We start from the raw sequence: 27225 nt of genomic DNA, 5'->3' as shown, positions 1-27225 counted from the left end.
TCTTACTACTGGTCTACAAAGCACTGAATGGTCTTGGACCAAAATACATGGTTGATCTGCTAGTTCCCTTTGAAGCTCCCAGACCCCTGAGGTTCATCTGGATCTGGTTTGTTGTGTGTCCCAAGAACCAAAACCAAGCAAGGTGAGTTCAGTTCAGCAGCGTTCAGTTATTCTGCTCCTCACCGGTGGAACAAACTTCCTGTAGAGCTGAGGTCGATTCAATTCAGTTTATTTGGGAAGGGATAGTGTACATTCATATACATTTAGAATTAAAAATGCAAATGCACCCAATTTTAGCTACAGAGCTAGTTTCCATTGGCAGTCCCCCGGCTAAAAATATAGGTCTGCTCCAACTGTCAGCTCCTTTAAAAACATTACTGTCTACTCAAGCGTACTCCTAAATTAAACCTGCTGTATTCTAATGCCCTTATTTTTAACAGCTTGTGCTTTTTATTATCTTACTTCATTTCTTATCATCTTATTCTTAATTTTTTCAATCTTATTTGTTATTTACTGTTTAATTATGTCTTGCTGCTTTTAATGTCAATGTAAAGCACTCTGAATTACCTTGTGTTGAATTGTGCTATATAAATAAATTTGCCTTGCCTTGCCTTGAATCTAAAAAAAAGTAAAGTCACACAATTAATATGACATAACGTTATCTATCACATGAAATCGAAACCGGAACGTAGTTAAGGCTGATTTATGGTTCCGCGTTACACCAACGCAGAACCTACGCCGTAGGGCCTGCGTCGATTTAACGCGGAAGCATAAATCAGGCTTTAATCAGGTTTTTTTTCACGTGACTTCCATAAAGCGCCTTCAGAAACTCGACACCCCCCTGGCGTGCTGGCGGGGAACTGCCTCGCAGGACTCACAACACACGCGACTCGTCGGACAACTTTAGAAAGGTAGACGACGGCGTCGAGGTTCGCCGTGCGCCGAGTGGACGGAGCAGCATTAAACATGCTTTAATGAGAACCGCGGACTTTCCCCTCCGGAGCCGTTTCCTCGTCCCCGAGGCGTGCGCGCCCCCGCGCCCTCTCCCCGTGCTGGTGCCCGCCACAGACCAACGAGCGATAGAAAATGGCGAGTCTTTGCAAAAAACAGCAATGCACAAGCGGCAGGCGCGGCTTTCAGCAGGAACTCCACTCGTGGCGACACAAACTCCTTCACTGTGTAGGTAAGGATACAGCCCCGTTGCACATGTTTAAATTTTAAAATGATTTCCCCCTCTTTGTGACCTTTATCGGTGTAAATAAGCATCTATTACCGCACTGACTCGGGGCATCTCCCGGACGACTTTTTTTTGTCCTCAACTGTTTCCTCCTCACGGCAGCCAGTTGGGGTTAGTTAGTTAAATGCTACAGTTTGTGACAATATTGCACCCCATACTTGAGGATTTCTGTGCTGTTTTATGCTTTATCCGTCTTGGCTGGAGACTCAAAAGTGTTTAGTGGCGCAACATTATCTTTGTTTAAAGGGCACCGTGCTTGTTGTAAAGGCGGATTTATGGTTCTGCGTTACACCGACGCAGAGCCTACAGCGTAAGGGTGCGCGTCGCCGCGTACTTTACGCCGTCGTTTTAACGCGGAACCATAAATCAGGTTTAACAGGAGCGTCGCTGGGTGTCACCTCGGCCCACAAGCGGCTCGTTTGCGAAACTGCGTCTTCCGTGTGACGGGGATACTGTATTTTAGGGGTGGTGGAGGGCGACATATCCCGTTTATATGATATTATTAGTTAAATATGAGATTACTTGTCTTCTTTCTCAAATGACTACTCGTCCGTGGACGTGCATTGCTCCATTGAGGAAGTGGAAGAGACCCCCCATTGAAGGACCAGTTTCCTGCTCTGACTCTAAACGCCTTTATCCTTATTAGACTCCACAACACAAGTCTACTGGAAGCCTATAAGTCTTGCGTTTAAACTAGAGGTGGGTATTGGGAAGGACCTCACGATACGATACGCATCACGATACTTAAGCCAAGATACGATTGCGATATCCCGATTATTATATTCTACATAGTTCACCGAAAAATTTAAAAATGCATTACACATCTTAAAATTCAAGTTGTGTATATATGTACATCAGATGATAGTGATGGATCTTAAAATCCGAGTTGCACGTTCATCAGATTATAGTGACAATTCATGGGACAAACTGAGTCAAAACAATGTTTTATTATAACTATACAAGCTAAAGTTACAACATATTTGTATATGTTTTTCATATTATTTACATCATATGAAATTAACATTAAATTTAGTATGAGGTTGCTTTAATTATGTGGCAAATGATAATAAACACAAGAAAGATGGGTACTAAAACCAAGGACAGGCACAGTGATCAGTCAGTATAGATATACATCCATAAATAAATAAACCTCTGTCCATTATTTTTCATTTTTTAAGGACATGCAATTGTGTTATATAAAAATAAATTATAAAATGAAATAAAACCTGAGCTCAGTGCAGGGTTGGTAGAGAGTGGCAATGCCCAGGACTGTCACAATTTTTGCCCACCCCTAGTTTAAACGTGGTAAATGTCAGCACAATGATATTGTAATTCAACGCTAATACACCCAATCACACTAACATGTCCAAAGAACCTACATTTATTTTTTTGCACTAAACAACTGTACATAATCACATAAGTACATATAGGCAAGGCAAGTTTATTTGTATAGCCCTATTCAACACAAGGTAATTCAAAGTGCTTTACATCAACATTAAAAGCGGCAAGACACAATTAAACAGTAACTAACAAATAAAATGATAAGAAAAGAGGTAAAATGATATAAAGCACAAGTTGTTAAAAAGTAAGGGCAGTAGAGTACAGCAGGTAAGTGTTTAATTTACGCTTCAGTAAACAGTGACGGCATTTACATGTAGTCAATAACCCTTTTTAAAACCCGAATATTAGCAATAACCCGGTTTTGCACGGCCATGTAAACACCAATAACCCATTTGAATAACCCGAATTTGCTCCCCTCGGTTACTTAAAACCCGAATATTCGGTCATGTAAACACCTACGGGATATCCCGATCAAATGGAACATGAATTTGTTTTCTGTGCATGCTCTTTTTGCAAGGAATCTTGGTCTTTTGAGTCCAGGATGTTCTTCTAAACACGGTGAAACGCAAGACCACGCCACACTTTTGGAGTGAGGAGGAGACTAATCATTTTAGAAATGTAATGAAGGATATGAACATTTTGGCATTTGTAGACGGTAAAAAGTACCGGAATAGCGATATTTACAAGAAGGTGAGCGAATAGTTACGCGAAGCAGCATTTGTTTTGAATTTGGATACACGAAGAAGAAGCGGAAATGACGGGAATTGCGTCATGATGTTCTCCGCGCGTCGCTGTTTTGATTGAGATATCCCAAATGATTAATTACCATGTATACAGGGATAACCCTGTTTGCTCACGCATGTAAACGGAATATTCCGAATGTTTCAGTAACCGGAATATTAGCAATAACTCGAATTTTGACTGCACGTAAATGTAGTCAGTAATGTTTTTAGTCCTGATTTAAAGGATCTGACAGTTGCAGCAGACCTCAGGTCTACAGGAAGTTTGTTCCACCGGTGAGGAGCAGAATAACTGAACGCTGCCTCACCTTGCTTGGTTCTGGTTCTTGGGACAAACAAAAAAACAGATCCAGATGACCTAAGGGTTCTAGGGAACTAACAGATCAAGCATGTATTTTGGTCCAAGACGATTCAGGTCTTTGTATACCAGCAGTAAGATTTTAAACTCTATCCTTTGACTCACTGGAAGCCAGTGTAGCGATATCATGACCGGTGTAATATGGTGCAGTTTCCTGGTGCTTGTAAGGATATAAGGCCTGTGGTTTGGTAAGTGCAACTTATTACCACTATTCTTAAACTAGACTTAAATTTCAGTGCAGGTATTATAGTATAACTCGTCTACGTCTTTTATTTGGTCTATGTGATCTCGTAGTTCTGTTGTAAACCAATTCAAATGAAGGTAAAAGCCACATTCATTCTTAATTTCACATCTAAGGGAGCAACTTTGGACTTGTGGATAGTGCTGTGCAAATACACAAAAAACGACATGTCAATCTAATGCTTTAACTTTATTTAGGAATGGGAAAATAATGATCTGCTTAGTTGTGTATTAGTTGTGTTTACTCTTTATTTACTCCTCCAGTGAATGATGTAAAGGCCCCTATTATAAATGTTATATTTCAGACAGTGTACCTCTCTAAAGATGATAGATGACTGGTTAGTTGAGAAGATTTACTCTGTTTAAGAGTCTTGATAGACAGAGAGGCCATTTTTAAATCAATCGCCTTTCCACTTTGTTTTTTGTTTCGCTCCGTGGAGCTAGGCTGGGCGGAGGCCTAAACATGCTAATTGCCTCTGGCCTCGATTTGCACATAGAAAAATCATTCCTGTCAGACCGATAGCCCCACTTTGCTGATCCGGCCATAATGTTGTCGTGGTAGAAAATGTTACAGTAATCTCTTGGTGAAATATCCATGGTGTGAAATCACTCACTGATATGATTAGTTTGCTTCACAGTTCACCTGAGCTCAGTTGTGAACAAAGCAGTGAGCAGAAACTGCACAAGACTGAGAAACTGTGATTTGTGTCTCTGTAAAAAAACAAATGATGGGTGAATAATTCATGTTTCTTGAGCTAATGGCTAAAGTAGTCAGACGATGCAACTTCACACTAGATGATTGCACTTACAAAGTCACAAACTCACACCTTGTCGTTATAACAGACTCTCCATTAACACAATATTAAATAGTGAGGCTGGTCTGTAAAGCAACAAACACTAAACTGAATGATTTGGAGAACAGATTTTTTTGATCCAGTTTTCTGAGAAAAACGGCTTTGTCTGTCAAGTAAATACTGAATATGTTGCTAAAGGTATCTGGAGTTCATCAGAAACTGAATCTGCCATATCTGTGACAAATGTTAAAGACCATCTTAAGTATATCATAAATATAGTTAATAAGAAGAACCATAAATTGAACTGGAGATATGCTGAATTGTAAAAGCCTCCTTCTCCCTGTACACTGCCTCTAGATCCATTTAGGCTTGCTCGGGCACACAGACAGATTTTGCCAGTATCTTAGGGTCAGGATGTGCCTGGACTGGCTCTGTTTAGTTCTGAGTGACGCAGAGAAAGGAACTGGTATAGTTCGGCCACAATATGCTTGGCTTTGGCTTGATAGTGGGATTACAGCTACAGTGACTCGAATACCAAATTACACACTTTGGACGATCACAGTAGTGGACCCTAATAAATCCACATTTGATTTTACCTGTGTTATAAGCATATATGTGTTTGTTTACAAGAGTAGTTTCTTGTATTGACCCTCAAAAGAATACAGGATGCCTCATAAAAGTTACATTTTTATGTTAGATAAAAACTTCCAGCAAGGTGGGGCTGGTGTGATTAGAGCAATTTATCACAATGTTTTATGACATAGATTGGACAAAGTTATCTCTGTATGGTTGAGTAAGTGTTTTATGCAATTATTTAAAAATATTTTGTTGAGATGCACAATCATTTAAATTTGAACCAAGACCAGTAATAAACTGCCCCTGTGATGTGTAATAATCACCCTTATGAATGTATTACTTTATTATGGCTTTAGCATTTTTACTGTCTCAAGAAAACAGGAATATCAACACTTGATGTTGTTTTTAACACTAGAATTGGCAGATGATATGATGAGCTGTTTAAATTATTTAAACATATCTGCCAGCAAGTAATTTCATTAATTTTCATTAATTTATTGGAGCTATTGGGTTCAATTTACTTAACAGGTTAATTAAAAACGGCATAAGTTTCCTTCCATATCGACTGATAATTTGTCTGTCCAATAGATATCGTGGATCCCTAAAAAAAAAAATATGCTTAGACCATAATATGCTAGATGATAGAAAATATTAAATTGATTTTGAAACTGGGTGCTTTCACACCCCGGTGGCAGCTGCCGAGCGTATTCCAGTTTCAGTTTCCAGCTGAATTGAGGGTTTACATGCAGGAATTAGCCTGACTTGAACCACATTATCTGGCTGTGTTTGTCTTGATTATGAGGAGTTTTGTTAGTTCAGTTTCAGTTTTGACCAAGACGTTTACAAGTATTTTAAAATTGTAATTTCCGTCAGACTAATGTAGTAGTTCTGCTTTTTCTAAAATCATTTAAATGCACTGAGTGTCTTATTAAATTAATTAACTTTTTAGTTGCTGATGTGTTGAGAGAAGATTATGTATGTTGTTAAAATATTGAATCTGTTTTTATTTTTATCTTTTACGTTTTTAAATTAGTCTCATTTGGTCTCATCTGCTTCCATAAAGCTGGATCAGTACTTGTATAAGATAAGACATCCTTTATTTTCTCCCTCAGTGGGGAAACTTATTTTTGTTGTCAGCAGTACACTTAGCACACACATGCAGGGGAGGGGTAAAAAGACTGAAAAGTCAGAAATAAAAAATACAAAAAAATATATATACAAATTATGTATAATCACAGAATATGAACAGTATAGTTGGTTGAAAGAAGAAACGGTGCAGAAAAAGGAGGTGGAGCGTTGTGAGGTAGATTGGCAGATATTGCACATCGTATATATATTCATGACAAAATAGATCATTGTTATAAGGAGTGGCCATAAAGTCTCCCCCCTTTGCATCTAATGAGCGTAATATGGATAATTGTGTACGGTCCCTTTTGTACACTTTTGCTCACATACATAGTTAAAATTACTGTGGTTTGTCGGTAGGGACCCTGTCCACACCGTCACATAAGTGGAAAGACATTTTTGAGGCTTACACTAGCGGTTAGTTTTTATGCCTCGAGTGCTTACATTAATTGCCATTTTGGTGCAAACACACAGAATTGTTAAGACTGAAGTTAGATTAGATTGAAGCTAAGTGGCTACAATGCTAGGTGTGATCTCTGTTAGAGAAAGGAAGGCAGAGACAATAACAGCTTTCTAACTGCTCACTAGCTGTACTTTCAGGACTGTTTAGTCAGTTCTCTCTTTATGATTGACAAATGTTCCCTGTGTTTGGGCTATAATCGTGAAGCTGCAGAGTACATGACAACAGCATCAGCCTGCTGGCTTTAGAATGGCATATTCTGTCCACAACAACAAGGACTTACTTTTGTTTGGCTTTTTGGTGGAGAGGGTTGCACGCCACTGCCACCACCACTCCACTGTCTCTGAAATGGACATTTTGTCCTTGTGTCTAATGTGAGCAGTAAAACCACAGGGCAGAGACAAGCACAATTGTCCCATAGAACAGCAGAAACAATTGTCTGTATGTTTGCCCCATACATGTGTTTATGGACCATCAACCCCCAGATGCAAACTGTGTTGCTGAAAATGTGTGTTCTGTCTGGTTTTGGGGAAATTTGGAATGAAACAGAACCAGCTGATATTCGAAAATGTCTGGAATGTCTGTCACAAATGCTCACATTTAACATGTGGGATAAATTATTTGCTCAAACAAATAACAAGTCGTCATTGGCATAATACACATTGTGTTCTTCATGGTTTGTCTTTGGCATGAGTCATATCCCGCATTCTCCCTGTTGAGCTGTTGGGGTTATATGTTCCTTATTTGCAAAAAGGAGTTGGATGTTTTCTGACATAACCAGAAGATTTAATGACTGGTTGTTTGGTCACATTTGTTACCCACGTGTACTTTCATCATTATTAAACTGTTAGTTTGCATAGTTTAAATCTGCAATATCATTCTGCTGTATGGACTTTTGGATAGTATTTGTTGTAATAAGATTTCAGTCATTTTTTTGGCCACACCCATGTTACATTTAAGATTTTGCTGTGGACCCAAAGTAAAGTGATTCTTTGTGGATGGACATTACGCAACGATTAATGTTTTCTTTTGAGATTGTTGAGCTTCTGTCATAGCATTTATGTGGTAAGCCGACCACGGATTAAATATCTGGAAGTTGCACTACTTTTGTTCATCTGTATGAGTACAATTCTTCACTCATCCAGCACCATCTCACATCTTTTGTAGCATATAGTTCCTCTTCATATAAGTTATGTTTCCATCTGCAACAATGTCTGAGTAATTATATAATTTAAAATTGTAAAAAAAAAAATATATATATATATATAATATACACATTTCTTTTAGTAATTAGCAGTAGTATTCCCAAAAGTGACATCCAAAATGCATGGGAAGGATATTTTGATCTCATGCTAATTTGGAGCTTTGAGAAGCTCCATCTCTACAAGCCTTTGGTCACTCCTGCTGAGATACTAGTGTACAGTAGTTGAGAGGGGGATGGGCTTAGTGGGGTTTGGTGCAGCACTAAAAACTGCCAGCCTCTTGAGCAGCAGAGGGAAGGGTGGGTCATCCACAGGAAAGAACACTTTATCTCATGCCAAGGCTGGAAGTTGGATTTTTAAAAAAGATTTGAAGGGTAACTTTACTGATAAACTGATGTAGTACAAGTCATGTTGGCGTCTTTAATAGTTTTGCAGGAGATTGAATTAATCTTATCTGTAGACAGAGAAAAGGTCAGAAAATTTGTGCCTGGCAACATTACCAACATGTATAGCTGCAGAAAGATGCAGTGTAGATGGTGTAATTATTTATAATTTATTATGTTTAAGTGAACAATAAACATGGGTAAGGGATTGGATCTTAGATCTGGGGGATTTCTCTTTCTAAACGCGAAGGACATGGGTGTCACATAGTCCAAATCTTTCTATCTCTGTTCTGCTTGACATGTAGGTCAGAGGAAGGCTAAGGCTTATTAGGCAGAGTTACTACTTACCGTTAGTGTACATGGCCTTCACAAACAGGCCAGGAGACTTTCATGTTTGAAGATGCATATAATTGTTTACGTAAGACGTGTATTAACAAATGCTAGAAGTAACTACATTTTGAACCAAATACACTCATCAAGTCTGTGTCTTAGAAGTTTCAAAAGTCCATCAGCTTTAACAGTTCAATGGCAAAACTTCTGTGAAATTTTAGTAGCGCCTATAATTTGCTATAAATAGCCTGGATGAAAGCTGAAATGAATATTTGGATGACAGAAATTCAACCAGGGGTGTGAATGTTATCTTAAAGCTTGATTTATACAACTGCATCAAAGCTGCGGCTTAGCTACAGCGTAGGTGTGAACTTGTTGGTGTAGGCTGAGGCACAACCTGACGTGCAATCCTCTCCCAATGTGACTACGTGTAACATCGGTGCAGACTGAAAGAAAGGCCTAAGTGTCATCACATAGGGAATGATTAATAACATGAATAACTTGAAATTCTTGAAGAAAGATATGGACCAATAATTGAGAATGAAAATCTGTTTTAAAAAAAGGTTTAATGTGTCAAAACAGTAATGTGCATAGGTGTTTTCTTTTGCCACAGTTTTGGCAATGGATAAAGATTTTTAAGTCCACTAACTTGATATTTTTTTTTTAGATTATTATGTTTATTTGCTAACATTCTTGACCCTAATGTCCTTTTTGCTATAATCTTGCTACATCTCTTTATCATGTGTTTATAATTGTATGTATATTGACCTTATTCCAACTTCATCATAACTAATTAGTCCTTTTACAATGTAAATTGACTTTGAAAGTACACATGGCAAATACAGCATATATATATATATATATATATATATATATATATATATATATATATATATATATATATATATATATATATATATATATATATATATATATATATATATGTGTGTGTATATGAATAATATGGTCCCAAAGTATACCGTGTTGTAAAATGCCCTAAATTGAATTCCTAAAGAGTAGCGTGACATCATGGTACTGCACTGTCCAACGATAGTGGTTGACCCACTTTCTTACTCGTGCTTCTGAAATATTTCAGAAAAGGGATTGGGTAGCTACAGCTAAAGTCCTGTGCACTAACCCAGAAACAGTCATGCTGCAGCTAGAGGCGAAGCTGTGTGATCACTGCTTCACCCCCACCCCTCTTTATGTTTGACTGCTGAAAAGTGGGTGGGAATTTGTAGGAAGGCAGAGTGGGGCATTTTTACAGTTGACATCTTGTACTGCGTTCACTCTGAGTTTTGGAGGGGAGTGGATGATAAGGACGGTCGCTTTCTTACTGCTTTCTCAGCTGAAGATGTAGAGCAAAAAGGTACTCACTATAATTTGTGGTCAGATTACAAATTCAATATAACCTATACAACCTTTTGATAACTTGAGATATACATTTTAATTGAATTTGAAATCTATTTTTATTTTCAATGCAACTTCTCAGTGTATGATTTAATATAGCTTTTTAACAATCATTTGTCTTGTTTTAAAAGTGTCCAAATTGTTTGAGTCCAATTTACTCATTTGGGATTTTTGAATTTCTGAGCCAGGGGTGGTAAGCTGCTATTGCATAGTTGTATTGTTAATGTCATGTTTAGTCCTTTTATTTATTTGTTAATTGTTGTCTTCATTTGTTTGTTTGTTTTCCCCCAGATGTAAATTGTCAGTTAACTTCTCTTCTCTATTGACTTGACAATTTTAATGACACCACTTACAACACTTTTAACTAGCCATTTTGTACATACATTCACTTTAAACTCTGGGTGCTTTAGTTTCTTGGCAACTGGAGGATGAAGCATGCATTTACTGATGAAGTGACAGCTCATAGTGTTTATTTTAAAAGACACATGTGTTGCTAATAAGAGGTCCTCATATGAAATAACAAGACATTATCATGTAAAATTTCAGTTATCCTGTTGATAAGTTTCAAATATTGTTTTATTTCTTTCTCCAGTACAAATTAAGGTGGGCCCTGAAGCAGAAAAGATTGTTTTAATCATTTTGAGTCTATGTTTTGATTTGGGCACAATATTGTGTCTTAATTCGTTTTTTTAAGCTGTTGTGAGTTCAAAATATGTATGTTCAATTTGCAAATGAAAACTACTTGGTATATATTTAGTGAGTTATATCTCTTTTTTTAGGTTTTGAGAACATTCTTAAAGGTCTCATTGGTCCAACATTGGTGGAAGACCTGAAATTTTTTAAGGGTAAGTATCCCAGACCATTTTCTTTTTCACAATGCTGCTAATGCTGCTAATGCTGCTGCACTGTACCATGTGGTACCCAAGTACATTCATTGCAGACAAGACAGCGCCACTGCTTCCAGAAGAGAAGATTGCTTGTGTCCCTGCAAAAGTGATATTTTGGGTGGTGTGGGATCCTATAGACATTTCTACAATATATAATGTTGCTTAGACAACAGCAGGCATTGTTTGTGTTTTCATTATGTTTGCTGTGAGTCAAAGTACAGTTTCTGCATTAGCATTTGCTGCTGGAGTTTCAGTTGAATTGAATGTATTCCTTATTCAGTGAGTCCTAAAAAAAATCACTTTCCATTACGGCCCACTCTTTTATTTCATTCATACAGTTCCTTCAGCGATTGTATTGTGCTAAGAAGGAGAAATTCCAAATTAATATGATACACTTAAATAATTATGAATAAAAAGAATCCCTTCATTGATTTGCTCCATTTGCTGTATAACAGTATATTCTGTTTTAATGAAACTTTAGTTTAAAAAATATTCTGCTCTTCTCAGCTAAGATAAACTGGAAAACAAAAATGTCTAAACCAACTTTATGTTCATTGCCAGTCCTCTGTTTTTTGTGTCCACAGAGCTTGAGCCTGTTGCAGTATCTGACTGGTCGTTTGATGAAAATTGTCTATTTTGCTGTTTAAAAAGAGACAAAGTGAAAGTAAGATTTCCTTTCTCCTCTTCTCCCAACCCACTGACAGCCATGACATATTTACATAATCATTGTTCCAACTGGATGTGGTATAAACAACACAATGGTTGATATATAGCGCCATGATAAAGTTACTTGGACAAATATTTTGAGCAAATTGTTTATCTAAACTGGAAAAAAGTCTTGTTTTGATGCATCATGTCCAAATTAAAATACCACTAATTTAACGGCTCATCAATTTGACAGGAACGCCTTATTGGCTCAAGCAAGGGAGGTATTGAAGATACACACAGGCGTCTTCTGGTTAAAGATCAGATCACAATCATCAGATTTGAGAAACAAACTGAAGAATTCCTTAGTGCAGTTCTCTGCAGAAAAGGTGAGTCTTGATGTCTTGCTCTGTTTTGCAGTCCTGTGGCAATAATGAGCTTAGAGAAAATTGTGAAAGCCAGCCATCCATTAGGGTTGTAAATGTTGATGGATATGCATTAATCCACATTACTATTATGTCGATACACACTTGTACTATATAGGAAATTACCTGAGCAGTTTGGTTAATTTCTTTTTGATTTGTGGACTCGCTACAAGCAAAATTTTACTTTAAAAATACTATGACAACATACTTTGCATGCTTGGTGGTCAGTTTACTATTCATTCTTGGCTCAGTAACGAAATTTGCTTAGTTTTCACGGTTTTTATCACCATATTTGTTCCTTTTTAGATGTGCCAAGTTTCTCAGACCCACACATTCCAGTAGTGGCTCGAGAGGTTCTTCAGAGAATGATCAGTCAGTTTGCCGTTGAATATACCTCTAAAACCAGCTCCCCTCAGGGAAGTCACTCAGACTACAAGCCTCTCTCTGACCAAAGCCCGTCGGCCCTATCTGTGCTGACGGGGCCTCCCCCTCCAAGCAGCCCTTCTGCCACCGTGGCAGGACCAGCACACAACCAGAACCCCGTCCTCAGCAAGCTCCTTATGGGCGACCAGGATGCTCCTCTTGACCTCACCATGAAGAAGCTCCTAGCGGAGCCAAGTGAACAAGGTAGTGTGAAATAATCTCAAACAGAGGAGTTTATTCATTACTGAGCTGGTGAACTGGCTATGGGCCTGTTTGAGTTTAACATTTGATTCTAAAGATTTTTTTTGTCCTTTTTGATAGATGGAGTTCTTGACTTATCCATGAAAAAGAAACCCATTTCAGCTGTTCGAAGTCCGTGCTTGTCGCCAGCCACACCCACGCTGAAGAGGTAAGGACAGTTTCTTTTTGATGTCCATAGTCTTAAAGTGGTAATGAACAATTGCTTCATGATCATTTAAAGAAAGAAAAAAATGTGTTTTATTATTGGGAAATGAATGCACTGGCATCAGCTGAGTTCTGAACTTTCTGTCCTAAAACGTGGTGAGTTAATGGCTCGACAGAACGGGCCGGCAACATCTATATTACAGCTAACAGAATCTTCTGTTAGAGAACTGAAAAACTGAAACGGAGGAAAATCTCATATGTTCCACTGAAACTGCCCTTTAAATGTCACCCCCACATATTAAAGAGCAGTTTATGTTATGCTTCCCTTCATTTGAAGGTGTTTGCTTATGAGAGAAATCATTGATATGACCGCTAGAAAGAAATTGATTTGTGGGTGTATGGGGCTTGAACATATTATTCCAGCTGTTTTTTAGATTCTTTTTTGTATTTTCTTGGCATAACATTGGCTGGCTTTGTCAATGCTAGAAGAGTTTAAAAAGTACAATTATAAACCAATGCAACTAAAAGCTCTAATATATAAAACTATGAAATTACTTTTTTGAGGATTGAGCCGCTCCTTTACAAGTGCGATGAAAAATGAATTTTACAGCCTTGTGTGTGATCCCATCCGGTTATACAACAGGTTCTTCTTATCAACTTAATATAGCACACATTAGATTTAATTCTTCACCCTTGTATTCTAAGGAATAATTTGAAAATATAACATGGAGTTGTTTTTAAAATCAAATTCTCATTTTGTTGGTTCGCCTGTTTCTTATGCTGGTAACACAAATAGTTTCTATAATGTGAGCATCCTCCGATCTGGTTTTAAGCAGTTTTTTCTTTTTTGGTTTTCTATTTCTTTATGAAGGCATGTTTTGGAAAATAAACATTTCCTTTATCATCTTTAATCCCAATCATAAGGCTTCATTTTAATTTTTCCGTTTAATTTTTGTTTTGTAATTTCTTCTGATTTTATTTAAGTTAAAGAAATCAAACATTTGAGAACTATTTCATGTAAATCAGATTTGTTTTGTAGTTTTGTTTTTGACAGCAAAGCCTCTTTTTATGTTATTAATGAACTAGGCTTGAAAGTAGCTTTAATTAATAATTAAGTGCAATAAATGAAGCGCCAGTTGCTTTTCATTTACATCTTTTGCTGCCTTGAGAGTTGATAGGATCTTTTCAATTTCTGCGCCTCTTGTTTTGATCCAGCTTTGAATCTGATATACAGCGTGCACCCTGTGAACCCTTCTGTTGAACACAAAATTGGTGTCCATGTGAAAACATTTTAAGTATGGTCTAATGGTGGAATAAAAACCCAATTTAATAAGGCACTGGAAAGAACAGTCAATGTTTTTGGGATGTAAATACATAAATAAAGGTATTAACGTAAGGTTCAAACTTGTTTGTAGGGTTTCAGTTTTGTTTGAAATGCTCAACAACCCTTTTCTGGCTTACTCTTTTATTGCTGTGCTTGTTCAGTGGTAACGTCACACACAAAATGCCAACAGCTATATTTGCATTAGTCATTTTGTGTGGCATATTTATTGTGCCCTGCTTAAATTCTACATGCAAAGCTCCCTTACTGCAAGGACAAATAATCCCTCCTCCTGGCTGTGCTTCTTGAGCCACAGAAATATATTCAGCCTTTTTTGAATTTCAAAGAGGTGCCTTTTTCTAAACTTTTATTTTAATTGTTGCGTTTTCCTTTTCTGTTCTGTTCTTGTTTTGTAAACGGTTATCAACTAGAGCAAATACAAAAGAAAAGTCACACCGGAGCCTTTTTCATTCTTAAATCTCACACACTGCTGCCCACTATTACGTAGTGATGTTACCAAAGCAAGGTCATATAATAAAGGAGTGGCCAACATCCTCCCCCACCCCCACCCCAACCCATCCTCCTTTAGAAAACAGAAAAGGGCACTGTGCAAGCTCTGCTTACACCCAATTTCCTTCCATCCAATCAGGGGATCCTTGAGAGCAGATGGACAAGTCGGGTTGTTTATGAAGAGTCTACAGGATGGGAGGAGGAAGAGGGAGGATTTCGGCCACTCTGACTGTTATAAGCCTTCCTCGTCCTTTGCAAACTCGCTGCACATCAAAGCGGAGACCGATCTGGAGAGCAACCCAGAGTCACTTCTCAGCCATAACCACAAGTCCATCTCCACTGACCTTTTCAGAAATGGATCTTCTTCCTGGAATTCCAAATCTCACTTTGGGACCCTAATCAAACATAAAACCAGCAGTGAAGCTAATGATAACCTTAAAGACATCCCCAAGTTGTTAGAAACTGCAGGACTTTGTACTAAGTCACTTTCCACTGAGCAAGGAAGCCTCAAGGAGACCTGGAGGGATCAAGGCCTTTCCCTTTCTCATTCATCTTTTGACCTCAAAATTCCCCAGGTGCGAGTTTTGTCCAAAGCGGCAGACCTGCACTGGAAGTCAGTTTGCACCAAATATTCAGGATCGCTCTGTGAGAATGGTCATGGAAAGAAGCTCTGTTCTATTCTCCCCAGACAGATCCAGAAAAGGAGCAGTGTGGGCTCCAATAGCTCAGGTTCAGAGAGGGAATACTGGACTTTCCCTGCTGAATGTCAGTCCGTGACAGGGAATCATTCTATGGATTCAGAGTCGGACCAAGGCAACAAGCAGCCAAGGAAGAAACGGGGGCGGTATCGGCAATACAACACTGAGCTACTGGAAGAGGCTATTGTGGTGGTGATGGGTGGGAAAATGAGTGTATCTAAAGCCCAGTCAATCTATGGAATTCCACACAGCACCCTGGAGTACAAAGTTAAAGAGCGCCTGGGGACATTGAAGCATCCCCCGAAAAAGAAAATGAAGCTGATAAGCCAGGTGGAGGGACAGGATGTTTCACTGTGTCCTGATGGGAAAGAGTTCCCAAACTCCCTCGTTGTCTCTGTGAAACACGAGAACTCAGTTGAAGATGATGGCAGTGATGCCCATGATGGAAGCCATGTATCCCAACAACTGATGCATCTCTAACATACTAATAATGAGAGGGGCTTTATATATATATTTATATATATTAAAAAACAAACTAACATATCTGATAGACACTGGTAGTAGTTCAATTATTTTACCACAAAACCTCAGTTGTATTTATTGTTACCTCCATTTTTGATCATTAAGTTATTGACAAATCTGTGTGAACTACGTGTTGTCTGGGTTTGACCACTTTAAACACACGCTCTCTGCCCATGATATTAGGTATACCAGGTGACCCTAATAAAGTGGCCAGAGAGTGTACTGAGCATTTGTTAATTAGACTATTTATGTATACTACTACTATAACTTCAAAGATGTTTTATATGCATGGCGCCAACTTTAGCTTCGGATTTATGGCGCCCCTGTGTGTCTTCTTTATGTAGTGGTCTCACAAATATCCTGTTAACTCTGAGTACCACTTAAATAAGTAAAAGTATATTAGGAGGTATTTATTAATGGGAAAATCCCCCACTGTTTTCCAAATGCAATTAGGAATATGTCAAAATATATTATTAAGTTCAAATGGTCTATATAATATATTTATTTATTCTATTCTGGTACTTGTGGCTGAAGCTAATTTCCTAGTTGTAGTTTTAAATTCCAATTAAGATGATAGTCAAGAGAATGGTTGGTTTGTTCCCTTTATTTGTATTTCTTATTGTTAATTTTGAGCCTTTTAGGTAGTGTGTATATAACTGCCTTAGTTGCCATTAGATGAAGTTTCAGATTAAGATGCAGTACTCAAGGAACATATTCTGTCAGATAAGGCAATACTGGAACATAATACCTCAGCTACAGATGTGCTCCCATAAATCATATGGCTTGACATCTCAGATGTCTTCACAATCTACCTTCAGCAGTTACCAGCAGTGCTTCGGTTCTTTTTTTTAAACTTCAGGTGTTTCCTCTGATATGCAAATACAAGAAATGCAGAGTATCTTCTTTTTTTTTTCTTCTTTACTTCAGTCAGACCTCCTTACATGTACCCTACTTCTCAAGTTATCTTAAGTTTCCCTGGAATTATTTGCAGTGACCCAACTTCAGATGTATTACTTATAAGGCCATGGCACATTTAGAAGATGATTTACATTTCTTTAACCATCAAAGGCCCTTATTACTTTATGCAGTTAAGTCCAAACCTTCCTTTTTCTCTGTTTCTTTTCTTTTTCCCTCCTTTGTCTTGTTTAATATTTGCATGGGCCATACTTTTGGATCATAAGTTGACAGCTACATCCAAAACTGGGTTTACATTTTGGGGAAAAACTAGAAGAAAACATTTGCAAATTAAATCAAAGCATTTAAGGCTATGGATGGACACTTTCTGCTTTGAGTAGCTCAACACAGGAAACGTGGAAAGCGTCTCCCAGCAGATCTCAGGTTGATGCTGCTCTCTTAAAATGTAGTCTGACATGAGGTTATTCTGTCACTTTATCTAAACTATTATGAGTGAAAACACTTACAGAAAACCTCCTCACTGTTGCCATTTTTAACTAAAAGTTTTTTGCGAGAGTTTAGCCTTTTCCGACAGGATACCTCATGGTGCATTATCACTTTTACCTCAGGATGTTGGAGAATATGGGGGCTGCATCCTGCAACCTGCAACTCAAAGTTTTGGCAACAGTTGGAGCCTTTCAGAAGAACAGTTCTGTTGAGATTGACCTTTTGGTGTTTTTTAGACAAATACATATTTTTATTCTAAGTTTTTAACACTTGTGTTTTTAGTCTTAGTGTTGCATAAAAAAGGTAAGGAGTAAATTAAAGTACAAGAACTTTAGCACTTGTATATAAATGGCACAGTAACAATATTAAGGTGGTTAACTTGCCATCTAACTTGTTGGACTTATTTTGGCACTTTTTGCTCTAAATGTAGATATTTATTATTTAATGTATAATTTTTTTTTTCGTGTTTTTGTCTTAACTTATTGATGGCTTCATTTCTTATGGCTCAAAGATTTTTATCCTAACAGTTGGTAACTGATTGGTACAGAAATCTTAGTGTTTGTAAAGCGACTGAATAAGTCGCTTTGGTGGCGGTCGTCGGGTTGACTAACTCATGGAACGGACAATCCTCCGGATTTACTCAGAAGTCATTTGCAGTTTCTAATATTTCAATTAATATATCAAAGACAGACATGCTCTTTTTTAATTTATAAGTTAGCAATTTAAGATTTTGTGCTCATCAGTATCGGTTGTTGCTTTATAAGAGGTCTGACCTCGTCTGGGAAACTCTTATCAGATTAAACTTAACCTCTCCTATTTCATATACAAGTTCTTCAATAAAATGCTGAACCCTGAAATTATTTAGAATAGATATTTGCCATAAGGTTTATGATAAGGTGAAAATAGTTGAACAACATGTTTTTGGTAAATAAACAGGGATTTAATGTTTTCTTTTTCTCAGATTAGTATCACTTTGGGGTGCTGACGGAGCTTTTTAGATCCTCATTTTTGTTTTCTACAAATGGTTTTCCCATGGTTTCCAACTTTGTTGGAGATTTTTTTTCTCTTTTAGATACGTTCTCAAACTACTACTTATGTTCTTGCAGTTTACCCTTTTTAAAAGTATTGAAAAAATTGTTTTTTTTTTGTTTTTTTTTCAACGGCTAAGCTAAGCTAAGTAACTATGAATGTAAACAGCTTTAATAAAAGAAAACATTACTACACTGAAGAGTTAGCTGACTCAAGTGTAAAATGTATATAACGTGTATTTAAAGTAATTAAGACTTTCTTTCATTTATCTTGACGCAAGTTGGTTTTCTTATGCTTGACAAATATGAGGACCAACGTCTTAGCAATTGCAGTTAATATGACTATTCAAATGACTAGTGTTTATTTATTTTTTTTTAAACTGCTTCTGTATTTTCGGGGTAACATGTTCACTATATAAAGAAATGGCTGCTGTTTGCATGACTGAGTTAAAATTACGCTTGTCCCAGAGATATTTGTTTTATATGGCAAGTGTTTGCTTGTTCATTGTTTGTCATTAATGTATCAAGAGAAATAACGGTGACACTGAAATACTACTAAAGCAGTGCAAAGTCTGGATAATGTCTAACTGAAAAATTGTGATGCGGTGCCCACATTTATCTGGTAGTCTATACTGTATATTGGTATTTCCTAAAAATCTTTATGATTAGAATATTTATAATGGTACTACAAATATATTTGCATTATACCTACCACACCAGTCAAGTATGGGCACACTTTTCCATGCATTTGAATGAAACAGTGTGTCCAAACTTTTGACTAGTAGTGTACATTCAAGCATTGTTTGCATTTCTTCAACTATCTCTGTTTATGTATACTGAAATTTTAATTCAGCTTATTTTTTTGTTTGTTAGATTGGATATGCCATTTCACTGGAATACAAAGTTGTATATGTACTTTGTTTCAGTTTAGTACAATACTACTTAATGAAATCCTCAGGGAAAAAAACACTTGCTCTTCAGGTGCTACGCTTCATGATTATACCTTGCAAGCAGGGATGTGAAAAAGGGTTTTAGTAGCGGAGAAAGTTTTCATAATATGTTAAAAGCATTTTTGCGGTGGTTAAATCTTGGCTTGTTGTACAAATGCTTTTGTGTTCACAGCCATCTGTTTAACCCTGGTAAGATGCTAACAACAGGGCTTTTTAGGTTGGGTTTTGTTTATGAGTCAGTGCTTCAAAAAGCACACATTTAGGATGGAAAAAGTGCTTAGTGTACCAATGTATAGTTGCATTTCTGTATTTCATTTGAAAATCCTATAATATTTCTCAGATGCAACACCGAGTTCTGTCATGCATTCATCTTCATGGTGTTTTTCAGAGATGGAACTGAAATCCTTACATTTTATTTTTTGGCAGCTTTGTTATTTTGGCCACTAACGCTAAAATGTGCAAGTTTGTTTGAATTAAAGAAAAGATACTAACACTATCAATAAAATTATATAAATCACGAGATCCGCATCAGAGTTGTGGTTGCAACACAAGTGTAACACTGTAGCCTTACAGTTTGTACATATAGTATTGTGTTTTAATAGTAATGGACTTTTAAACAACAATTATACACACAAGCATGATATTTGACTCTCTTTCGCTGAAGAATATTCCAGTTTGTTACACAGTTACTTTACACAGTTTAATGATGCGTGGCCTCGGAGATCCAGTGTTTGAATCTGGCAACAACAAAAGACGAAAGAACAATACTTTTATTTATATGTATAAGTATCTTTTTTGGCCTTATCAAAATACTGTATTTATCCCCAATCGAAGTTCTATTTGTAACAGTGTTCAATTTAACCAACACTTTTTAAGATAAACAAAATAAAATGCAAAACAAACAATCACTAAACTGTAAAATAGGTGGGATTGTATACCCCTTAACATTGAAGTGTGTGTGTGTGTGTGTGTCTCTCTCTCTCTCCTTTTGCTGATCACATGTTGGACAGCACTGTGAATCTACAGATTCTTTTTGATGTAAAATGCAACCTGTTTTGTTCTTTTTGTCTCCATAGAGAGTCTCCAGACATCCGTGTTGGAAAGGCAAACGATCGGGACTCCACCTCGACACTGAAACAGTTCATGGCCAAACTGTGCCCCCACCATCAGAGACAGATAGTGGATGCCATAGGCTTTCTTCAGATGGAAGTCAAAGCACATTCATCGTCCAGTATGCAGGATACCTCTAACTCCGTCTCTGATGTCCAGGGAACTGTTTGTTCCACTCCGAACTCTGGTGCAGTCACCCCAGAGAAATCACACCCTGATCTACGATTTCCCAGTGAATCCACTCCTAAGGCAGAAGTCCAGGATTTGTCCCAGTCTATCCCAAGCAGCTGTGTAATGAAAAAGTCTCCAGAGAATGGTGTGTCCCCAAAAACATCTGTAACTGCTGGCCTTACTTTGGATATTTGCAGCCCTGGGTCAGCAAGTAGTCAACTTCTGGCCTCTCCCACTACTAATCCAGTGGACGGAGAGAATAGTCGTCTCGGTGAACACGCACCTCTTAGGATGAAAATCATGACCAGTCCCGCTGTTGCTGGTAGGAAGTTATGTGTGCTCAATACCACTCTTTCTTCTCCATCGGACACCTCAGAGGACAGAGAGTGCAACTCAAATTCATCCAGCAGAACAGAGACTCACAGTGCCAGACTCAGCTCTTCTGTGAAAAGACACAGTCAGGCACATCAGGCCAAACAGAGAGAGGCTCTCGGGCATGCCAAAGAGACACCGGCAAAATTGTTTCCAGTACACAATACCATTCCTTCAGACCTTACTCGGACTGCCAGAAAAACGGTCAGAACATCCTCTGAACATCGGACCAGGGACTCCGTTTGCAAGGCAGTTGTTGATCCTGACATTGGCCACTGTGACATTGTTTTTATTGACAAGCCAATAACTGAGTGTTTTAAGGAACAGCGATCCAGCGTGCTCCCACGGCGCAATGCCAGGAAAAGCACCAGGGGACACTTGTATTCGAATGAAATTTGGGAGTTAAAGACTGTTCGGACATTGGCAGGGAGGGGCAACTGTCCCCATCAAATGCCAGCGTTAACCACACTGGTCACCCCGAAACAAATACTTTCAAAGCCTGAAGGTTTACCACCTGTGGATATGCCTTTTGTTGGTGCATGCAGAGAGACAATGAATCAACAAATGCCCATAGAAGAGTCGAATGAGAGTGTAATACCAGGGGCAGGAGATGCTGTGGAGGTAGCAGCTAGTAAAGTAGATAATGTTGTTGTCGAACCTAGTCAGACGGATCAGGGTCAGAGTAATCAGCCTGATTCACCATGCCCGTTGAGGTGTCCAATAGAAAACAAAGACACTGTCGCGAACACGGATGTAGAAGGGGACGCAACTGCAGATTCAGAGATGATGGCAGTAAGTGATGAAAGTGTTAATGAGCCAACTTTAGAAGCAGTGAAAGAAAGCGATCCAGAGCCTGGAGAGGTCTCACATGGCAATAGTGAGCAAACTGTAGCAGAATCCGACATAGAGCCGGTAGAGAATATTACTATAGAAGAAGCTGAGCCACAGCTTTCATCTGATAAAATACCTAACAGTGAACCGAGCGACCAGCAGCCGAGCACTCCGTCAACAGTGAGCCAGGTTGAGGAGGATAAAGGAGAGGAGGTGCAAGATGAGCAGCCTCAGGACCTTCAGTCTGAGAGACAGTTGCACCATGACAATAGTGAAATGACAGAAAAGCCGACCACGGCAGGCTCAGCAGAGGAGCAGGTGGTCAAAGAGAGAGACGTTAAAACACCTGAAAATATTGACGCTGTTGTACCCATAGAGACAAAAGACAAAGAAGGTGGCAATGATTTGTCCAAAATGTCATTTGACGCACTCCTGAAGGAGTTGCCACCTTGGCGTAGGAAAAAATGTAACAAAACTTCAAAACTAAACCAGGTTGTGTCAAAAGACACACCGATAGTGGGATATGTTAATGGTAGACCCGTATCGGCCTCTGACAGACATCTGCGCCAAAGACCAGGCAGCAACCCCACATCACCTAGTAAAAGTCCAGTAAAATCTTCTCCTAGCAATAGTTTGGTCAATGCTACTCCTGATTCAGCTGCTGAAAACAAAACGTTGGAACTATCTCCCCCTGAAACACACATGCCTGGAAAATCATTAGAGACTAGTCCTGTAGGTCAACAGGTGGGAGGTTCTTCCTCTGACACGCCTTCAAGCCCAGTATCTAAACTTACCTCAAGGACTAAACAAAACCTTTTACAAAAGAGTTTTTCAAGAGGTAACGTTAGTTCTGATTCAGCCTCTGATCAGGCTGCTGATCAAGTTCAGAATACTGAGTCCAAACGGCAGCTAAGATCAGCCAGCCAGAAGCCAGTTGGACCTCCAGCATCGCCACCCACTTCAAAAATGGTCAATACCAGGGTCTCTCCCAATCTTTCTTCCCTTATTCTTCCACCTCCAGAGCAGCTTTCCCCTCTGCTCCTTCCTTATCCACTTCCTGTTGTTGCATCTCCTCTAGTTGGGCCATCTGAATCTCCAGACTCTGAAAAGCCCCAACAAAACCCTGCCCCAGATACTTTGGTATTAAATGTGGAAGATAAACAGCCAGATGAGGAAATCTCAGAGGATGCACATAAGAACGAACCAGAAAGAGGATCGGACACCAAACCGAAATTAAGATCTGCTAAAATGGTTGCGGACAGCTGTAAGAATGAAAAAGAGCAACACAGCAGTGAAGAATCAAGACTTGTAGGAGACCAAAGTCCTGTAAAGACGGAAGAGCAAACACATTGTATGCCTTTGAGAAGTAAACGGGTTTTTGGAAAGGAGGCAAATGCAAATGATGTTGCTCTGATTCAAAAGAAAAGCCTGCTATCTTCAGAGGGCAGGTCTGCAAGCGGGGATGCTAGCAGTTCTCCAAACAGACCCACGAGAATGCCGTTAAGAAGTGAGACCAGCAAGGCTGAGACGTCTTCCGAGTCTGTTACTCCGTCACCATCGACGGACCGAAGGAAAGTGGCATTAAGATCACAAAGACTGGCTGCACTTGCGACTGGTGCCCCCGCTGAAGCAGCAACACAAAGTAACGTAGCTTCCCCCGTTAAGACGATGCCAGAGAGAATAGCTAAAGCTCAGGTGAGATCCCCATCAGCGTCTGTTACATCTGTATCCAACAGTGCAAACTTAACGCTCATTACCCCTAAACATGAGCCCCCGAAACAAATGCCCAACAAATTCCTTGAGATGCTTACAGGAAATGAGAGCCAACAACTGGTTACAAATCTGAACATCAAGTACGATAAAATGCAGAAGGGTTGGGTCCAAATGGACAAAGAAGGTCAGTCAGGAACAAAATACAGAAACAAGTCAGACAGGCAGGCAGCGATATGGAAAAGTAAACGCAGGACACGAAAGCCAAAATCTTCCGATCAGCAGAAATACTCGCCAGTCCAAATGCTTTTCATGAAAGGTTTTAATCTGGCCAGCATTTGTCGCTGGTTCCTAGAATCAACAGAAACAAAGTCTCTCGTTATCGTCAAGAAGGTCAACACACGTCTTCCATCTGAAACTCAGCTGTGCTTCCACAGCTCATCCAGCGGGTCCGGGACCTCGCAGGGGGTCTTTCCGAGCCTGCAGGCAGAGCGCTTAAAGAAACATTTGAAAAAATTTGCCATTGCTTCTCCTGTAAAGAGCAATCCCAAGAGTCAGAAGTTGATTGCTAAAGCGCTCGAGCAGGAAGTCTGTGCAGTCAAAGGAAAGGAGAGAGCAGAGCCCCCCAGTAATTCTCAGACTAAGTCGTACTCCTCTGCCAAAGCCAGGGTGCAGATAAGCGAATCCCAGAAACCCTCTGGAAAATCTAAAAATCCTGCCAGTGCAAGGATCCTGAGGAAATATTCGAACATTAGAGAAAAAATGCAGGTTCAGCAAACCACCGCCGGACTGAAGGGGGCCTCAAAAATGTTAAAAAGCAAAAAAATGAAAACACTGGCAAATAAAAAGTCTGCTGCTAAGTCAAACTCGAGGCCGTTACTGAAGGGACGGAAATCAGGCGTGCCTGTTGGCAAGCAAATAAAAGTGTCTGCAGCAAAGGTGGAGAGAAGAAAGATATTGGTTGGAAAGCATTCAACAAAGCCTCCTGTTCAGGTTAGAGCGGTCAAGGCCCAGGTTAGGGGCAGAGCTGCAAGAGATCCAAGTAAAAAACAACTGCCAAAGAGATGCTCGCAGCGGCTCGGCTCTCCCAAAACATCTGAGCACATCCCTGCAGACACTTCAAAAAGCAAGGCCGGCAGTAAGAAGCAACCTGAAGCAGACAAGGCAGAGGTAGAAAAATGTACTCCGAACAAAGTGAATCCTGCAAAGATTCAATCAAAGGAAACATCACAAAGCACAGCTGCTGAAGTCCGAAGTAGCGAGAAAGCTACTGAGACGCCAAAACAGAGCACGGATGCAAAGGTTCAAGCCTCACATGACCAGGTACTAACTAGATCCCAGAGGAAGATGGAGGTAGCGGTCCCTCTGAGCGGAAGTCAGAGTAACGCTTCAAAGAAGGCCGCAAAGTCCACAACTTCACAGAATGCATCTCCTAAAGCTGCCAAGAAAGTAGATGAACCTACGATTACAAGAAGTGGGGCTTCAAAGAGACGCAGGGAAACCGTGTTGCCCCGTAGTGCAGCGAAAGTGACCACCAAGAAATCTCAGGAGCTACTCGAGTCGCCTCCAAAGCGCACCAGGACAAAATAAAATTGACCCAGGGACAAAGATGGTCTTTATGTCAAGGTTTTTTTTTTTTTGTTTGTTTTTTAACATTTTATCTGGAATATACTTAAAAGGACCAAACTGTATCTATTTTGTATTCTCTGCAAATTCTTCAGACGAATGCTTTGCTCAGTAGAAAATAGTAAGGACGTTGCTTTTTTTTTTCTTTTTTGAATTCATTTATGCTTTTGTAAAGATTTTGAGTGAGAATGCAGATGTGATGAGATAATTTTTCTTTATGAGTTGAGGGACTCCAGAAAAGTCCTGCATGATGTGCAGCACTCTCCGACATGGCTGGAGATAAAATCAGCCTCTCTTGCATAATTTTAGAAGTTGAGATAACAAACATAAAGCTGGGACGCTGTTATCATGGAGACATGACATTCATTCAAGTTTAAGTTGTTCTTCGTTTCTTTTCTTGGCCCTATTTGTATATAAGCATTATTATAGATTAAAGCACATACTGCTTTGGTGTCTGAAAGCTTGACGGGGTAGAAGTTTGAATAAAAGTAGGTCGGCAGTTTGTATCTCCAGCCTGTCTTCCAATCGCAACATGTATGCAGCTGTTGTGACCAGGTGCCTTATTTATGAACTATAATGTAAATGAATGTGTTGCTAAATGTGAAAACCCCTCTCTCCTGTCCCCGGAGAGGCAGTTGACATTCATGTACTTCATGGAGCGAGTGCAAACTGTTTCCGTTCCCACAGCAGGTGCCTCGCGCCTCACCTGTAAATGTTTCTGTTGACTACAGCATTCAGATTGTCTGACTCACTTGCTCTGACAGGTTCATTTTTATGCCTATTTTCCCAAAGCATTAACATAAAATTGTTCTTAAAGCTGTATTGGGTATTGAAGCCTGGATTTCTTTTTAAAACAGGTTTACTCATTATGTGTCAAAAGCGTGTATTATTTAGCTGTGTGGGATCAGGTGTACCACTTCACCCATCACTGTCTGAGTTCTTCACCTGCTTCTGCATGTGGTAAACCCTTTTCTTTCATGTGGAGTCAGCAACTCTTGTAATGCAACTAAGAAAACCCAGCACTATATTTATTAGCCTGATCGTTGAACACACCAGCCCCAGTAAAGACTGTGTGCACAGGTTGTGGCAGCAATGCTAAGACCTTGTGAAATGACTTTGGGAGATTGGCTTGTGCATCACTTTAAGAACCAATAATTCCTCAGAACAAAGGCTTGATATGAACTTTATAATGTCTTGACTACATATGGTGCATTGAAGAGTGGTGATTCCTCCCTGATAGATAATTCCCAGGCTGGTTATATTGTTTTCTATTGCAGTTTTGTGTTATTATATTGTCACTGACTGTGGGGCAAGTTCTCATAATGTGAAGTCTGTTTACTTTCACAGTAGTAATGTGCATGAGTGTATGATCGGAGTAAAAGAAAACACAATTTTAGGACAGTGTTATTTTAAATATGGTAATTTTCTTTGCGAGGGTAAATCTGTTAATGCAAAACTGATCTGCCATGTTTTTATTGTTATTTAAGAACTCCATGTAGGCTAACTAATTTAGCAAATCTGAAACAGCCCACCAAATATCAGACTTGAACGTGTTTATTCTTTACAGTTGTTATTTAAAGATTTTGATTTTGTATATTAGAAAAGAAAGAAATACATGCTTTATTTGTGGTAATCCCAAGAATGAGGCATCTTTATGTTCAGAAGTTTGTATTTTTGCTGGAGTGAATATAAAGATGTTTGAATTTTATGGTTTCTGGACTCTTTCCCAATGTTTTAATCTTTATTTTTTCTTTAACATGCTAATGAAAATCCAACACCACTTTCTAAATATAAAGGAAGTGAAACCTGCAGGCCACGTTGTACTTGTACCGTTACAAGGAGGATGTAGTACCCAGCCGCATGCATGTATTGGACATCTTTTTTTGTTTATCATCTCAGTCATCACTTGTCAATGTGACATGAAGTTTATAAGTCCTACACTCCCTAGAATCAACAGAGAACATTAAAATCAAGCAAATGTTTTAATGGTTGGT

General features: G+C 38.9%; 1 protein-coding gene across 4 annotated transcripts; it reads left to right on the top strand.

The window, feature by feature from the left end:
* The first annotated feature begins 861 nt into the window (after positions 1-861).
* On the top strand, positions 862-26944 carry LOC133463985 (ligand-dependent corepressor-like). 4 transcript variants are annotated; one of them, XM_061745859.1, is made up of 7 exons: positions 862-1179; positions 10976-11041; positions 11668-11747; positions 11985-12117; positions 12460-12780; positions 12898-12985; positions 20488-26944. In XM_061745859.1, exons 1-7 carry the CDS (start codon positions 975-977, stop codon positions 25193-25195), a joined length of 5601 nt encoding a protein of 1866 aa, XP_061601843.1. In that variant the 5' UTR covers positions 862-974; the 3' UTR covers positions 25196-26944. The 4 variants fall into 4 exon arrangements, with proteins under 4 accessions (XP_061601843.1, XP_061601846.1, XP_061601844.1 ...); XM_061745862.1 differs by lacking the exon at positions 20488-26944 and adding an exon at positions 14952-19920; XM_061745860.1 differs by having other exon boundaries at positions 949-1183.
* The last annotated feature ends 281 nt before the right edge of the window (positions 26945-27225 follow it).

Source organism: Cololabis saira, chromosome 17 (genome assembly GCF_033807715.1).
Source record: "Cololabis saira isolate AMF1-May2022 chromosome 17, fColSai1.1, whole genome shotgun sequence".
Classification (NCBI taxonomy): domain Eukaryota; kingdom Metazoa; phylum Chordata; class Actinopteri; order Beloniformes; family Belonidae; genus Cololabis; species Cololabis saira.
The sequence above is the reverse complement of the archived record's forward strand: the minus strand, read 5'-3'. Positions and strand labels throughout refer to the sequence as shown.